This window comes from Scyliorhinus canicula, chromosome 8, assembly GCF_902713615.1.
Source record: "Scyliorhinus canicula chromosome 8, sScyCan1.1, whole genome shotgun sequence".
Taxonomy (NCBI): domain Eukaryota; kingdom Metazoa; phylum Chordata; class Chondrichthyes; order Carcharhiniformes; family Scyliorhinidae; genus Scyliorhinus; species Scyliorhinus canicula.
Genome location: NC_052153.1, coordinates 48,526,273 through 48,543,324, shown reverse-complemented (window position 1 = coordinate 48,543,324; position 17,052 = coordinate 48,526,273). Strand labels below are relative to the sequence as shown.

The window sequence follows — 17,052 nt, the reverse complement described above, 5'->3', positions numbered from 1 at the left end:
GAGACAATAATTTCACCAAATGTCAAGTGCAAAAACCTCTAGAACAGTCCATTTCTTCGATGTTTAATTCCGACATGCGGAGGGTGGCACGGTGATGCAATGGTTAGCACTGCTGCCACACGGTGCTAAGGACCCAGAACTGATCCCCGCCCATGTGGAGTTTACCCATTCTCCCAGTGTCTGCATGGGTCTCATCCCCACAACCCAAAAAGATGTGCAGGGTAGGTGGATTGGTCCCTTAATTGGAAAAAAATAATTGGGTACTCTAAATTTATTTTTAATTACTACATCTGGAAGCAGGGCCACAGTGGGCAGGAATTCCAAGTTGATCCTGCCTCGTTTACGCTCCTCTTTCTGTATCTTTTCCTAAAATAAACTCTGCACTTTTCTCCTTCCTCTCAGTTTTCTCCATTTGAAATGGAATCGAGCCTGCTTTGAAGCTTCATTTTCAGTCACTTGAAAGGTTCAAATATAAAATTTAACTTGGACACAAAGACACAACCAGGTCAATCTTTAATGTGTAAAGTACATCAAACACAGAATAGAGTTTGCCAAAACAATGCACCAGTCAGTGAAACAATAGGATTGAACAGCACACACTGAGTATACTTGTCCCAAGGAGCAAGGTGCAACCTCTGCTTGCTTCATCACTTAGATCATTAAAAATAAGGCCAGTCATCGGAGTCTGCTCCATCACCATGGGTGATCTGCAAGTCCAATTGCTACATATCCCTTCATTCTCACATAACCAAAATCCATTGACCTCTATCTTTCCCTTGACCTCAACCTTCCATAGAACTAGAAGGTCCAATAAACCAGATTTTTATTCCGAGGAACCATTTCAGAGGAAGGGCTCTGTGGAGATTTTACTCCAAACTCTTCAAGATGAAAGATTGCCTGCCCACTGGTTGGTGGATTGGTGACAGACACCCAAGGTGCGAGAAGACGAGGGGAAGTTAGTAAAATTGATTTTTCACAGTGAGTGATTGGAACATGGAATGCTTTGCCACATGTATCTACTGAGCAGGGACACGAGGAAATTGACAACAGTTTGGAAAGGAATATGAAAGGATGATAGTTGAGGCTGGAAATGAAGCTAGAATAGAGAACTACAGTTGAATAGCTGGCAATGGGTCAGGCAAATATAGTCTTCTTCCCTGCCAGATTTGTGATTCACAGCTTCACCGGACAGAAATATAAGAGGGGCAGATTCCTGGAATGTAATCCCGAAAGCAGCAGGCAAACTTCTGGAATGCTGTGTAAAAAATGGAAATTGACAGTTGCTGCTGGATGTTGTTAACCTGCCCAATGTTTTAAGCACTGTCATTATGCAGTAGCAGAAGTTGCATAGAATTTGTCTCAAATGTGAGTGCGCCATGTGGACTGTACATGCTCAGTAGCCTTCCTTGTGGGAAATAAGAAAAGAATCATTACAGATCAACACTGTACTGTAATGAACTGCACTTAAATCATAAAATATGTAGCACAGTGGGTTCAATAGCACAAAGTTGGGGGGGGGGGGGGGGGGGACCCCAAATGTTTTGGACAGGGAAGTACTTACTGGGGTTCCCAGGCAGCTCAATATATGACTGCGCCACTTGGGGCCATAGGCCTGGATAACCAGAGGCTGCTTTCCCCTTTGAGGGGAGAGCTGACTGGTGGTGATTTAACCTGAGAATCAACACACCTCAGGCGAGGGGCAAGGACGAGAAGGTGGGGGGCCTTCATGAACAACCTCAACCGGCACTGAGCAAAAGGTCAGGAGTTTCCCAGGCTCAATGGCTGTTCCTCGTCGTTAGGACTGGGGACTGGAAGCAACACCTGCTGGGTGCACAACTCGGTAAGAGTTGAAAAGACTGGGGTCTTTCAGAAGTGACCGAGAGTCATCATTGAATTGGCAGTGCAGCTCAGGACAATTACAAAACAGGCCGGAAAATCAAGGAGCTGTGTCCCAGCTGACAGTGCCTTTGGGACAAATGGGCAAAATCATTTGTTGATGCTTATTCCTGCTCACTTAATTCAGTTTCACAGACAGTGTTGTACAGGCTCAGTTTTACCAAGCACAGGAGCCAATCTACAACAGAGAGCACACAGTCACTGTTATGTGATAAATCTCCCGGGCAAATGTAAATCTCTCAGATGAGAGGGGACTCAAACTTCAGTTTAAATATCTTTTGAGCCACTAATTTGATGGAACTGTCGAGTGAAGGAGCATCTCTGGGCAAGCTAACATGCAAGACTTCTGGTAAGTCAAATTCACAGTTTTATGAGAGTAAACTCATTGGCAAGAAGAAAAACTGAATATCTCGGTGGAAGGGTCGACAAATTTCTACTCGATTGAATAAATATGAAAGTGCGCACTCTCTTTTCCCCTTGGATAATTAGTCCTGATAAAAAGAAGTTCCAATCAGATTGTGTACTAACGATTGTCTGTTGATCAAAATCAACACCATGAGTCAGATGTTTGAATTGGTTTTTAAAAATGCCTTGTTGCCTTGACCTTGATCCCAGGACCCTAGTTCCGACACCAGACCTGCAGTGGGCTTTTAAACAAGTTCTTCAGCAAAAATACAGTTGAGGCCTATCATTAGATGATCCATTCAGAAAGGCCCTGGAATGGCTTCCGTCACAGCCTTTAGATAACGCCTCCACTGCCCTATGCACATGTCTATTCCACGCGTCAACGACTGCCTTAGGAGAGCTTCCCAAATCCACTTGGTGCACAACTCGGTAAGAGTTGAAAAGACTGGGGCCTTTCAGAAGTGACCGAGAGTCATCCTTGAATTGGCAGTGCAGCTCAGGACAATTACAAAACAGACCGGAAAATCAAACAGCAACACAGAGTACAGAATGCAAACACTTGGTATATTTGGAGAGGGGGGCGTTCTTTTAGTGATCCTCAGCAGACATTTCAAATTATAGATTACAATACGAGCTCGCGCACTGACAACCCAGATTTAATAAATGTTAAAAACCGCAAGATTCTGAGGTGTTGACAAAGTCCAAGTTGGTGCGTGCAACCAGCACTGTTTTTTACTAAACCAGTAATACATTGAAAGACAAGTTAAAAACCATCTAGAATTTCAAGAACAATATAGTCCCAAGCAATCTTGCTCAATAGTAAGGTCCCATCTTGTCATAACCAGCGTAACTGGGCCATTCGGGGAACAAACCATAGGAGCAACGGAGTCCACCATAATGGTCAAATTCAATCCCATATCCTGGCATGCGGTCATTTTCAGTCAATAAAGCATCCAGTGACGATTTGCTAGATTCCGGTGCATGTTTCAGCTCCGATCGGATTAACCTGTAGTTCTGCCCCTTGTTACTATCCCAATAGATCTTCCCACCACTTTCATAACAGATGGCAAACTCTATCCTTTCGTGTGGAACAACGTATTCTGGTAAGTGAATCTCAAATGCAAAAGTGTCTTTATCTGAGCCTCCATACGAGTCCTGGACATAGCGGCAGTCGTGGTCTTGCAAAGATTTCCAAGTGTCAAATGTTATTCTCACTTTCAAGGACTTCTCAAACACAATGTTTTTCACCTTGACTGTCCCCCTAATGGTGTTCTCTTGTAACATGCAGTTTTCAAGGCAGACGGAGTCAGTTTCTATGCGACTCTTGAAGTCTAGGTAATCGGACGAAGGCTGTGCAAAATCTAAGAGCAGGTTATCTTTGGCTGTGGTCTTCAGGCCTACCAAGCTGCTGATCAGGTCATCAACATTGAAGGAAATATTTAGGTCATGTAAGTTGAAGAATTTAACCGTAGTCAAGGGCAAGCCCTTTGTGTCTGCAAAGGAAACACGCTTCTGTTCCTTGATTCTCTGCTCGTTTTCTGCTGTATCTTCACCGATGTGGAGGTGAATACATGATCGTAGTGGCTCGTTTCCTTTCAGTGCCCTTTTTGTGGTGTAGCTCGCTTTCTTGAATGGAGGAGGAAGGTATAACTGCATAGCTAGGTCAATTGGCATTGCAGATCTAGGAGACAAGACCTCAAGCATACTAGTGGGAAACAAAAACATTTTTAAAAAGTTAGTTGATGCACCTAAATCACAAGAGAAACAATCAGGTTTCATCCCAAAATCAGCGGGACCACGAGACAGAAACGCAGCACCCTTTTACTAACAATAACGTTTAATTACGGCAAGATATTTTACTTTCGCGGCATTTTACCCACTTATACAGAACACAGAATTTCACAGTGCAGAAGGAGGCCATTCAGCCCATCGTGTCTTCACCGGCCCTTGGAAAGAGCACCCTACCTAAGCCCACACCCTATCCCCATACTTCCACCCTATCCCAGTAACCCCACCTTACTTTTTTTTTGTTGGACACTAGGGGCAATTTATCATAGCCTACCCCTGCACATCTTTGGACTGTGGGAGGAAACCGGAGCACCCAGAGGAAACCCACGCAGACACGGGGAGAACGTGCAGACTCTGCACAGACAGTGACCCAAGCCAGGAATCGAACCTGGGACCCTGGCGCTGTGAAGCCATTATGCTAACCACTATGCTACCGTGCTGCCCCAACTCTCTAACTCAATGTAACTCTTTAAATGAGGTGAAAAGTGCCAGGGCATTTTACTGACAGAAAATAAAGTCACTGACGGGAAGGGGCAGTTCAGGAAGTGATCAAAAACAGGAGTTTGGGAAGACTTTGAGATGAAGGGAAAGACAGAAGGGTTTTGGGAAGATGTTCCACAGGACAAGGCGAGAGGGCGTGAAAGCTCTGCTACCAAATCTGGAATGCAAGGTGAACAGAAAAACAGACTCGCTGAAGATCAGAGTTGAGGACCAACGTGGGTTAGAGGTAAAGAGGAGGAATTTGAAGACAGCAAGGATTTGGGCAAAAGGACCCAGTGTGGTTCTGTAAGGACGGGGTGAAGGACAGGATTTAGTTTAGAACAGAATAGGGTGACTGAGTTGGAATTTATTGGGCGGAGAGTTTGAAGAAAGAGTATCATCGGGGTGGGGGTAAATAAACATTCAAGGACGTAAGAAAAGCATAGACGGGGGTTTTCAGTGGCAATGGGTAATAAGTTTAAAATAGTTTGACATTGCAAACATGACAAACATCAAATAGAACTACAGCTGCCCCAATCCACATTCAATTTAACAGAAGTGATGTGACATAGTGCTTAGCCGATGGACTCTCAATTTCTAGATAAGTGCAACTAAATAAATGCAATCAATGCAATGAAGTTACTGTGAAAAGACCCTAGTCACCACATTCCGGCGCCTGTTCGGATACACAGAGAGAAAATTCAGAATGTCCAATTCACCTAACAAGCACGTCTATAGGGACTTGTGGGAGGAAACCGGAGCACCCGGAGGAAACCAAGACACGGGGAGAACGTGCCGACTCCGCACAGACAGTGACCCAAGCCAGGAATTTAACCCGGGTCCCTGGAGCCTCGAGGCAGCAGTTCTAACCACTGTGCTACCGTGCCGCCCTATAAAGTGATTGCTGTTGACATTTCAACCCATTACTGGCACAAGGTCACAAATGGAGACAATGTCAAAGCATTGCTCGTCGTTCAACCAAGCTGACACCTCGAGTAATAAAACTGACTGGCACTTGGGAGATTTGAGCAGAGCTCTGTCCGCTTGAGAAATGTACAGTCAGCTGTACAGTGTTGTTAAACACTATTGCATCAGTTGTGGCTCACTGGTGGCACTCTCAGCTCAGAAGGTTATTGGGTCCCAGTACCACCAGAGACTTGAAGACCAGATCTAGGCTAGCACTCAGTGCAATGCTGAGGGAGTGCTGCACTGTTGGAGGTGCCCTCTTTTGGGTGAGAAACTAACTAACATCAAAACAGATGGTTTCCTCATTGCCATATATGCTGTTTGGTTGGTTGCAATGTTTCCAACGTTAAGGGCAGCACGGTGGCCTAGTGGTTAGCACAACCGCCTCACGGCGCTGAGGTCCCAGGTTCGATCCCGGTTCTGGGTCACTGTCTGTGTGGAGTTTGCACATTCTCCCCGTGTCTGCGTGGGTTTCACCCCCACAACCCAAAAATGTGCAGAGTAGGTGGATTGGCCATGCTAAATTGCCCCTTAATAGAAAAAATAATTGGGTAATCTAAATTTAAAAAAAAGAAATTAAAAAAAAAAAATGTTTCCAACGTTAAGAGCAGTGACATTACAAAAATACTTCAGTGGCTGCAAAACGTTTTGGGATATTCAAGTGACAATGAAGGGGGTGATACAAGTGCAATTTCTTTCATTCATAGAACCCCTACAGCGCAGAAGGAGACCATTTGGCCCATCTAGTCTGCACCGACCCCCCAAAAGATCACTCTAACTAAGCCCACTCTGCTGCCCCATAATAATAATAATCTTTATTAATGTCACAAGTAGGTGTCACAATTAGTGTCACATTAACACTGCAATGAAGTTACTGTGTAAAGTCCTATCCCCGTGACCCTGGAACCCCTCCTAACCTTTTGGACAATTAGAAGCAATTTAGCATGGCCAATCCACCTAACCTGCAAATCCTTGGGTTGTGGGAGGAAGCCGGAGCACCCGGAGGAAACCCACGTAGATAGGGGGAGAATGAATGTGCAAACTCCACACAGTCACCCAAGGCCAGAATTGAACCCGGGACCCTGGTGTGGTGAGGCAGCAGTGCTAACCACTGTGCCACCTATATTATCATTCTATTAGCACGATCCAAACTAAGAAGCTGAGCCAGCCAGCAACACATCTGTGAGTTTGTATCAAGCTATTTTCTCAGCCAGGGTTAGAGTGCTCTCAACTTCAGAATTGCCTCAGCTGCCGACAAAGTGCGTGACACTCACCAAGGTGTGCCATCGCCATCCAGCGATCTCTGCAGGACGTGCAAAATGGGTGGATGTCAGGTGAGGGCAAGATCAAGCTCAGCTGTGGCTCTTCCTTCCTCCTCATACTCCATCACCATATTTCCCCCATGCTCCAATGCCAGCACTAGAAAATTAGTGGCTGTTTGGACAGGGTGCCAAAAAGCTATGGGCACCAGTAATATACACATTACAGCACGACAACATCATAATAGATGTGCTAATCAGTGTACAATTACCACTTTAAATTAGTACTTTTAAATTCAACACCAGATGCACCTGGTTTAAGGAGATTCTGGGGGTGGGGAGTGGAGGGGCAGCGACAGAATGAGCAGGCGCACAAAGTAGAAGGGGATGGAGCAGAGACTGGAGCTATCAGAGAGCTATGGGCCCATGGAAAATATATTATAGGATAAAACAACATGAAAGATGTGTTACTTAATGTGCAATTACGATTTTAAACCAGTGCATTTAAGTTCAGTGAGAGGAGTAGAAACATGAACTAAACATTGCAAAGATCAAAGCCATCCATAGAACCCCTACAGTGCAGGAGTCCATTCAGCCCATTGAGTGTGCATGACCCTCCAAAAGAGCACTCTACCAAGGTCCGGTCCCCTGCCCTATCCCTGTAACCCGCGAATTGATCATGGCCAATCCACCTAACCTGCATATCTTTGAAATGTGGGAGGAACCTGGAGCACCCGGAGGAAACCCACGCAGACATGGGGAGAAGGTTAGGTGGATTGGCCATGCTAAATTGCCCGTAGTGTAAGGTTAATGGGGGGATTGTTGGGTTACGGGTATACGGGTTACGTGGGTTTAAGTAGGGTGATCATTGCTCAGCACAACATTGAGGGCCGAAGGGCCTGTTCTGTGCTGTACTGTTCTATGTTCTAAGGTGCAAACTCCACACAAACAGTCGCCCAAGACAGGAATCAAACCCAGGTCCCTGGTACTGTGAGGCAGCAGTGCTAACCACTGTGCCACTGTGTTGCTATTGTCTTTGATGCCCATCAGAAACTCAAGTTTCCTTTTCACAATACTCCGTCTCTCTTTCTAGCAAACAGTGGCCGGCTGAACCAGACAGTTCACAAACTTGGTGCCTCATTTGTGCCCAAAACGATTTGCCAACCTCATATCACCAGTACCACCTGCTTTCGTTTCTGTAACATGGTCCTGCGGAGTTCCCCATCAATGCTTTTGTTACCACTGAAGTGGACCATTCCAACACTCTCCTGTCCAGCCTGTTCCTCCATAAACCAGAGTTCATCCAAGCTTCTGCTGCCCGCATTCTAACTAGCTCAAAGTCCTGCTCAACTATCAGCTCTGTGCTCACGAACACTGGCTCCTATACAGCAAATACCAAGTTTGAAATGTCCGTCGTTGTTTTCAAATCCCTCCATCACTGCACAGTTGGTGGTCATGCTTTCAGTTTTCCAGCTCTCGAATTTCCTTCCTAAACCGGAATGTGGCGACTAGGGGCTTTTCACAGTAACTTCATTTGAAGCCTACTTGTGACAATAAGCGATTTTCATTTCATTTCATTTTTCATTTCAGTTCATTTGTTTAACCTCCCCCATGTAAAGACAAAGGGCACCTCAGCTTCTAGAAATTCATGCATGCACTCTACGACATCTACCATCCCCCAGCTGAAAATAAATCTAGGCAGCAAGCCAAATGTAAACAAAAGCGCATTTTAAACTGCAGTTATTCACGGGGCCACTGAAAACCCAAGGAGGTCAGGAACGTGCAGATCCACAAGGCTTCCCTTTTCCACCTCATTCCTTCCTTGCCCCACACCTCCTGGAATTTTTTTTGAAAACTACATTAAAAAGTAGTAGTCTTTGCATCACAAGCAGTTTGGTAAGTAACACCATCAATTCATGAACGAATCAATGCAGATAAAATTAAGTTGAAGTCAAACATACATTCACGAGTTTGAACTCAGTTATAGCATTTTCAGACATCATAGATGAAGTCAGATGCACCACCGAGCAGCCTTAGTTACCACACTCAACAAAACGTCATTCATCATCAAAATTAGCCCAGAACCATTATGCGTTCCTTACTCATATTTCCAGTATCTATTTAATTTTACAGTTCAAATTTCCAGCCCCCATTAGTATTTGATTTATTGCAAATATTAAAATGCAGTTCTCCCCATGCCTGCGTGAGTTTCCCCCGGGTGCTCCGGTTTCCTCCCACAGTTCAAAGATGTGTAGATTAGGTGGATTGGCCATGCTAATTTGCCCCTATGTGTCCAAAGGTTAGGTAGGATTATGCAGATAGGGTCTGGGTAGGGTGCTCTTTCAGAGGGTCGGTGCAGACTGGATGGGCCGAATGGCCTTCTTCTGCACTGTAAGGATTCTACGATTCTATATATTTACAATCCAGGGGGCGGGGGGCGGGTTGGTCACATCCTACCCTGGCAGTTTGAAAAGTTTAATTTGTTTTTTTTTAATTTAAGCTTTTAAAATAAAAAATGGACATCATTAAAAGTGACCATTAAACATTGGATTATTGTGAAATTCCAACTGTTTAAGTAATGTCCGTTAGGGAAGGAAAGCAGCCAACATTACGGGTCCGGCCTAAACATACGACTCTAGTCACTAAGCAGTGCGGTTGACTCTTAACTGGCAACTGAGAAAGCCAGACTGAAAGTTCACCAGTGCCTCAGAACAAAGACAGATGAATTAAATTCCAACATTCCCAAGAATGATTGAAAGAAAGCAAACAAAATTCAACACAAAGGAGAAGAAGCCTTGCCACCAGTACCATGAATACTATCTGTACTCTGTGTAATGAAGCAGGCACAATAAATTAAATTAGACTATCCTTGACCTTATAATATATATTTTTTAAACTTGCATTTGTATAGCACCTTTGACTTGTGGGATTAAAAAAAAAAATATTGAGTTTGTTTTTTCCAATTAAGGGGCAATTTAGCATAGCCAATCCACCTAGTCTGCACATCATAGATTATCATAGAATTTACAGTGCAGAAGGAGGCCATTCGGCCCATCGAGGCTGCACTGGCTCTTGGAAAGAGCACCCTACCCAAGGTCAACATCTCCACCCTACCCCATAACCCAGTAACCCCACCCAACATTAAGGGCAATTTTGGACTCCAAGGGCAATTTATCATGGCCAATCCACATAACCTGCATATCTTTGAACTGTGGGAGGAAACCGGAGCACCTGGGGGAACCCCATGCACACACGGGGAGGATGTGCAGACTCCGCACAGACAGTGACCCAAGCCGGAATCGACCCTGGAGCTGTGAAGTAATTATGCTAATCACTATGCTACCGTGCTGCCCCTCTGTGCTGTGGGGGCGAAACCCACGCAAACATGGGCAGAATGTGCTAACTCCACACGGACAGTGATCCAGGGCCGGGATCGAACCCGTGAGGCAGCAGTGCTCACCACTGCCACCGTGCTCCCCCTAATTGTGGGATCTTTTACATCCATCCAAGAGGGTAGAAGGGATCTCAGTTCAATGCCTCATCTGAAAGATGCCACCTCCGACAGGAGGGCACTCTTGGTTAGCACTGTTACCTTGCGGTGTTGAGATCCCAGGTTCAATCCCGGCCCAGGGTCGCTATCTGTGTGAGTCTTACCCCCACAGCCCAAAGATGTGCAGGGTAGGTGAATTGGCCCCAAAAATTGTCCCTTTAATTGGGGGGGGGGGGGGGGAAATAATTGGATATTCCAAATTTAATTTAGCTAAAAAAGGGCTGGCACCTTTGGGTATTACATAGAGTTACATAAAATTTACAGTGCAGAAGGAGGCCATTCGGCCCATCGAGCCTGCACCGGCTCCTGGAAAGAGCACCCTACCCAAGGTTAACACCTCCACCCTATCCCCATAACCCAGTAACCCCACCCAACACTAAGGGCAATTTTGGACACTAAGGGCAATTTATCATGGCCAATCCACCTAACCTGCACATCTTTGGACTGTGGGAGGAAACCGGAGCACCCGGAGGAAACCCACGCACACACGGGGAGGATATGCAGACTCCGCACAGACAGTGCCCCAAGCCGGAATCGAACCTGGGACCCTGGAGCTGTGAAGCGATTGTGCTATCCACAATGCTACCGTGCTGCCCTCTTAGGGCAGTTAGGGTAGTTAGGGATGGGAAATGAATGAGGCTTTATTGGCATCGCGCACACCTAAGAATGTATTTTTTCTTTACAAACCCAAGCAGGTGTCAGTTTGCAACTTCCAGAATGCTGCTTCAGGTTCCTCCTTTCCAAAATTCCTGCATCGGAATTTCAGCCTACTATTAGCAGCTCAAGTCTCTGGAGTGGCATTGAACCCACGACCAGCCAACTCAGCGGCGAGAGGGCGCCAAGGTGGATTTTTTTAAAGACTCATTGAGAATCAAATGCAGAATAACCCCATAATAGAATTCAGAACGGGAAACAATTTTAATATACGTCACATTTCAGAGGTATATTTTTCCAACATGGAGAGCGAACTACAAATTGACAAATAGCCCTGAGCAGCAATAGCCCTCTGAATGATCTGCTGTGTCTAAATACATGAACAGGATTGCACGGTCACGTCTGGGCAGCAAAATAACATACCAGCTTACTTCAGATAATGCTCCCAATATTATAAAGCAACTTATCTCTTCAGTTCTAAAGGTAATTTAGAGTGGGAAATCGGAGAGCATAACTGGAATCTTGTATCAATTTTACATGTAGTTAAGGCATAGAAGAAGGCAATCAGTTTCCCCACAGGAGCAGTTATCTCTACCCTGCTTCAGCCCAACTGCTGCTGAAACTCTCAATCACACCTCCTCCAGATTCCACTATTCCAACGCTCTCTTATTCAGCCTCTCACCTTCCCCTGTGCTCAGTGACCAACTAAGGCTCCCGGTCCACTAACACCTCGATTTCAAAACACTCGACTCCATGTTCAAATCCCTTTGCAGCTTCTCATCGTTCCCCATCTCTGTCACCCCCTTCAACCCAACAACCCGCTGCATTCCGTCAACTCAGGCCTCCTGTACGTCCTCCACTTCCTACAAATCACACTGCTGGCCGTGCCTTCAGCTGTCCAGTTCTGGAATTCCGTCCCTAAACTGTTCCTTAAAGCCCACCTCTTTGGCCCAGGTTTGGGTCACCTGTCTGAATAAACTCTTGGCAGCTTTCGCAGCCCCTTCCCTACCGTGGTGGTGATGTTAATTTAAGTCAGAAAGAAGCAACCTGATGTAGCATTCTGAAAGTTGCAAACTGACACCTGCTTGGGTTTGTAAAGAAAAAATACATTCTTAGGTGTGCGCGATGCCAATAAAGCCTCATTCATTTCCCATCCCTAACTACCCAAAGGCGCCAGCCCTTTTTTATCCAAATTAAATTTGGAATATCCAATTTTTTCCCCCCCCAATTAAAAGGAGCAATTTAGTGGGGCCAATTCACCTACCCTGCACATCTTTGGGCTGTGGGGGTAAGACTCACACAGACAGCGACGACGAGCCGGGATCAAACCTGGGACCTCAGCACCGCGAGGCAACAGTGCTAACCAGTGTGCCACCGTGGTTTCACCCTTCTTGAATCACTCCAGTCCTTGTGGTGTCTACAACAATCATTTTCAAACTCGGGGTCGGAGTGAACAGTCGCGGCATTCCCAATCGTGGAAAGAAGTGCACAACACCGCAACCAGCTTTTAAAACTGCCAGCACAACCAGCTTTCAGACTATCGGCCATCCCGCACATGCATGCCCCCCTCAGCCGGATGTAGCAGTGTGCAGGCCCGGAGTCTAGCAGGGCAGACCGCCTCCTCCGGACATCAGTGTAGTGTCCCAGGAGCAGATTTTTCAAAACATTTAAATCGATGTCTCCCTGGCAGAAGCAGCGGCAGAAAGCAGGTCACATGCCCCGTACACTAAACTCGTGTACTCTGGGTGCACAATTACGGAGGAGAGATTCCTCCATTTTGCAGTTGCCAGCAAGAAAGCAACAGGACTGTGTGAAGAACTGAAGGTGGATCTTCTTGGACGAAGGAAGAGGGGGCCAGAGACACAAACAGGCCAGTTTCCCACAAATGAATCTGCTGGAGAGAGCTTCTCAGGAGAGTCCATGGCAGGACAAAGCAGTGCTGGTGTGAGCTCCAAGATCTCTGATGAGCAACCCATACTGAAATGTAACATTGAATGACAAAGCAAGTGAGTTAGTGAGGACCAGTGGGCTCACTATTCACATTAAAGGTAAGCGAAAATGGTGGATCGCGAAGATCATCCGGCATGGGTCCCGAAGGTTAGCCAGTTGGTAAAAATGGGTTCCCGGTAAAACAGTTTGAAAAACACCGGTATAGAGCACTCCCAGCAATGTGATTGCTTCATTCTGGTTTTCAAGTTCTACCCATATGGCTTCATTTGAAGAGCCTTCAAAGATGTTGTCCCTCCTTAATGCTGGAATTGATTCCCTGATAAAAATTGCAATACCACCTCCTCTTTTACCTCCCTCCCTGTCTCATCTGAAGATTTTATACCCTGGAATATTACAGTGGCAATCCTGCACAAATCCAGGCTTCCACGTCAGAACAGTACGGAGGGAGTGCTGCACTGTCCGAAGTGTTGCCATCATAGACAAGACATTCAACCAAGGTCCTGTGTGTCCTCTCAGGTGGACACTATAGATCCACTGACACTATTTCAAAGTAGAACTGGCGAGTTCTCCTCCATATCCTGACCATTATTTGTACCGTAACCACATCACAGATTATCTAGCCTTGCATCTCACTGCTGTTTGGTCAGAGTTTGCAGTGCATAAATTGGCTGCCCCATTTCCCACACTGCAATAGTAACTGAAGCATCTCAGCAGCATTGCATTGGGTGTAGCGATTTGGGAGGTCCTGGGGATAAGAAGGTTCAGATACAAATCTAAATTCTTTCTTTTGCAATTCCAGCAACAAAATGATTCTTTTTAGGGAACCGAGTGGGGGAATTTAAATGACAACCAACTCAAAAAGGCTTTAAAATTACACAGCAGGATCAAAAGGGAACATGGTTATATGAAATTCTAAAGGAATTTCAAGGTCAAGTATTCATTCTTCATGAACTTTAGAATTGCTTTTTATTACAGGAGAGAAAATGATCTATTTTGAAACATGTGCCGGTTTTTTTTTTAAAAAAGGGTAAGCGTTGATTAGATCCGCTGACATTAGTTTCCTGGACATTTTAAATAGTGAGGTTTTGGAATCAAATTCTGCTCTCCAATTGAGTGGCTAACGGAAAGACTTGCCAACTAAGTTCCGTGCCCTTAAACAGTCGCCCCCTGTCAAACAACAATCATCATAAAATACAATCCTTAACCACCGTTTTGCATATTGGCCCCAATATTTTCGATCATGAACAATGATCCCTTTATACAGTAGGGGTGGGGCGGTGCGGCTGGGGTAGACTGGAGCCAGAGAGGCTGCAGAACGGGCACTGGGAAGTGTAGGAAGCTGATGCAACTGACCCTAGCTCTTATCATTAAAACAAATAAACCCGAGTGCATAAACCTTGTCATTTCATTCCTGCCTCTCGGGTTAGCCAAGGAGCTGGAACCGCTTATTTTAATGTTAGGCGCAATTAATTATATATTTAAAATAGTGCATCGATATCGCGAGGTAAGTTTCACCAAGAAAGCTATCTATTTCAAAGCTTCGATGTCATTTCGCTGCCAAGGTTGGACAAAGTCTCGGTGTGAACGTTGGATAATCCACACTTTCTTCCCCACCCAGTGAACCTCAAAAATAAAGAAATACTCCACGACCCGGTGTAATCCTCCCCCCCCCCCCCCCCCCTCCCCCTCCTGCCTGGAGCTGCCTTTCTTTTCCACACACAACTCTGAACGAGTGTCCAGTATTGCTAAGTGTCCAGGATATCTGTCAGCAGTCTCGCATCGCAGGTTCCTGGAGAGCTCCCCTCCTCCCACAATACAGGAATCTCGGATATACATATTTAGACACAGTTTAAAGCGAGCAAGCCATCTCCGAACTTGCTGTGCGTTGTAAATTCTTATTACGCATCACAAATTCGGAAAGCAACTACCGCCTGACTTGTGTTTGATGAATGCAAAATACATCCTGGTCTAACTCCAAAAGAATGGGCTGGCTAGCTAAAAAAAACCTTCCCAAGACATGAAATACACTATAAATAGAAACTTCCGTAAACGTAGTTACAATTTACAAGAGCCCGAGTCTTCCTTATGCTCGCCGGCTGCTGTATGCCACTTCCCCCTCTCACTTACCTGCTGCAATTCATAGGGCTGGGGGGAGAGCTGGCAGCTCCACCGTGCCTGTGCAGATGGCTGGGTGCACTACCTGCCTGCCAGCCAGCCCCCCCTTGCCCCACTCCTCTAACCTCTTCCCCCTCCTCCTCCTCCTCCCCGCAACTCTCCACTGATGGACAGAATCCCCGCCCCCATCAACGTCACAGACGCTTTCAACCAATTAGCGCGCGGGCCCCGGCAACATCCACCCAATCGGAGCCCAGTCGGGCGGCCCCGTGATCCGCCGCGAGGGGGCGCAGCCGCCGCGGGTTCGTGGGGCGGGTGGTATTTCACTACAAAGGATACAGTCAGAGGTGGACACAGCAACTTGATACAAGTCGGAGGACGTGAGAAAATAAGGGCTTGCATGTGGAGTGATCATCCCCAGTGGTTTGCAGCCTATAAAGTATTTTTGAAAGGTAGAAAAAGGCAACAATTTGTGCACCAGAGGGATCCCACAATCAGCACTGTCATTCATCCTAGCCAAATATGGTGTGGTGTCGGCTGAGGGATAAATGATGGCCTGACATCCTCTGCTTTTCGAATGAGGCTATGAGACCTTTTTTTGTAGCCAGTCTAAGGGGCCGCAGTTTAATTTACCATCCAAAATGCAGTATCTCTGGCAACGCGGCACTCCCTCGGCACTGCACACAAACCTGGGTTATGTGCTCGTCGCTGACTAGGGGACAAAGGTGTTGATAGTGAAGCCAAGGCTTGATGCAACTAAGGCAGTGGAAGAGTTTAGATCTGGAAGTAAATGCAGTAGAAAGCCAACTGCTCTTTCCACACATGTTGATTGCTTCACTGTCCCAATTCTGTTCGTTTGCCCAGTGTTAAGAACACAAACTCTGGCTTTGTACGGCACACATTGCTAAATGTGCCATATCCCCAGAGCCTCGGGCCCTCTTTATTCAGAATAGGATTTATTCTTTTAATCTGTGGTGCCTTAATGGTAACAGCGAGGGAACAAGGTTTAGGCCATTCAAGCCTGTTCTGCCATTCACAGTTAATAGACGTTGCAAACTCTTTATTACATCCAAGACCATGCTTGGTACAAATTAATTTTTGCATCTGAATATATTCCAACAGCCATTGCACATTAAACATAGTTAATGGGTTGTGAAACTCAGTTACCAGTTCATTGCAGTTAATTTCTGACAGCATTAGACAAATATCAATGAACGACTTCCATGTCTATTGATAGCCTCTGACTGTCGCTTTGATCAGCAGCAGTCATCGCCACGGTAACAGTGTGCACCAGAGGATTTCACTAATGAAATTATGAATGAATCACTGTGCACCAGAGACAGCCACAATTGGTCTAATTTCTGCAGAAATCAGATTGAATCTAGAAATTCAAACATTCAAGTTGTCATTTGCATCACTTTCTCCGTCAGTTTTTGAGGATTATCCCCCCCCCCCCCCCCCCCCTTTAATTGGCTCAATGCCTGCAAAATGTAAATATTTAAAGACGTTCAGATTGAGCCAATTGGCTGAAGACTGAAGTAAGGCAGGAATTCTCCGCATTGTCCCAGGTCAGTCATTAAAATAACTGTTGGCTTTGTCTCAATGTATCTGTGTGAGGTGATAATTTCTTGATTATTTGCACCAAGGCAGCTTGAATGCAGAAAGTGATTTATACTTGAAGCTCTCGAAAATCAAACTGCAACTCCACAAATTTTTCACCTGCAGAAACCAGACTCACCCCCTCACTTTATTTTAAGTATGTTTATTCAGCAAATTTTCAACAATTTTATAATACTGAATAACCTCACAAAAACTCCCCCCCCCCCCCCCCCCAACAGTCAACAATAACCAACTCCTGAAAATGCATGTTGAACAAACACCAGCAATGTCAGCTACGACCCTCACCAACTTCTCCAGATGCACCATAGAAAGCATTCTTTCTGGTTGTATCACAGCTTAGTATGGAGCCTGCTCTGCCCAAGACCGCAG

The 17,052-nt window shown here is 45.7% G+C and overlaps 1 protein-coding gene across 4 annotated transcripts; it reads right to left on the bottom strand.

The window, feature by feature from the left end:
• Positions 1–496: 496 nt before the first annotated feature.
• Positions 497–15,211, bottom strand: ppp1r3b (protein phosphatase 1, regulatory subunit 3B). 4 transcript variants are annotated; one of them, XM_038804501.1, is made up of 3 exons: positions 15,076–15,204; positions 12,730–12,975; positions 497–4,006 (listed from the first exon to the last, which is right to left on the bottom strand). In XM_038804501.1, exons 1-3 carry the CDS (start codon positions 15,087–15,089, stop codon positions 3,115–3,117), a joined length of 1,152 nt encoding a protein of 383 aa, XP_038660429.1. In that variant the 5' UTR covers positions 15,090–15,204; the 3' UTR covers positions 497–3,114. The 4 variants fall into 4 exon arrangements, with proteins under 4 accessions (XP_038660429.1, XP_038660430.1, XP_038660432.1 ...); XM_038804502.1 differs by lacking the exon at positions 12,730–12,975 and having other exon boundaries at positions 15,076–15,211; XM_038804504.1 differs by lacking the exons at positions 12,730–12,975; positions 15,076–15,204 and adding an exon at positions 15,008–15,029.
• Between the last annotated feature and the right edge of the window lie 1,841 nt (positions 15,212–17,052).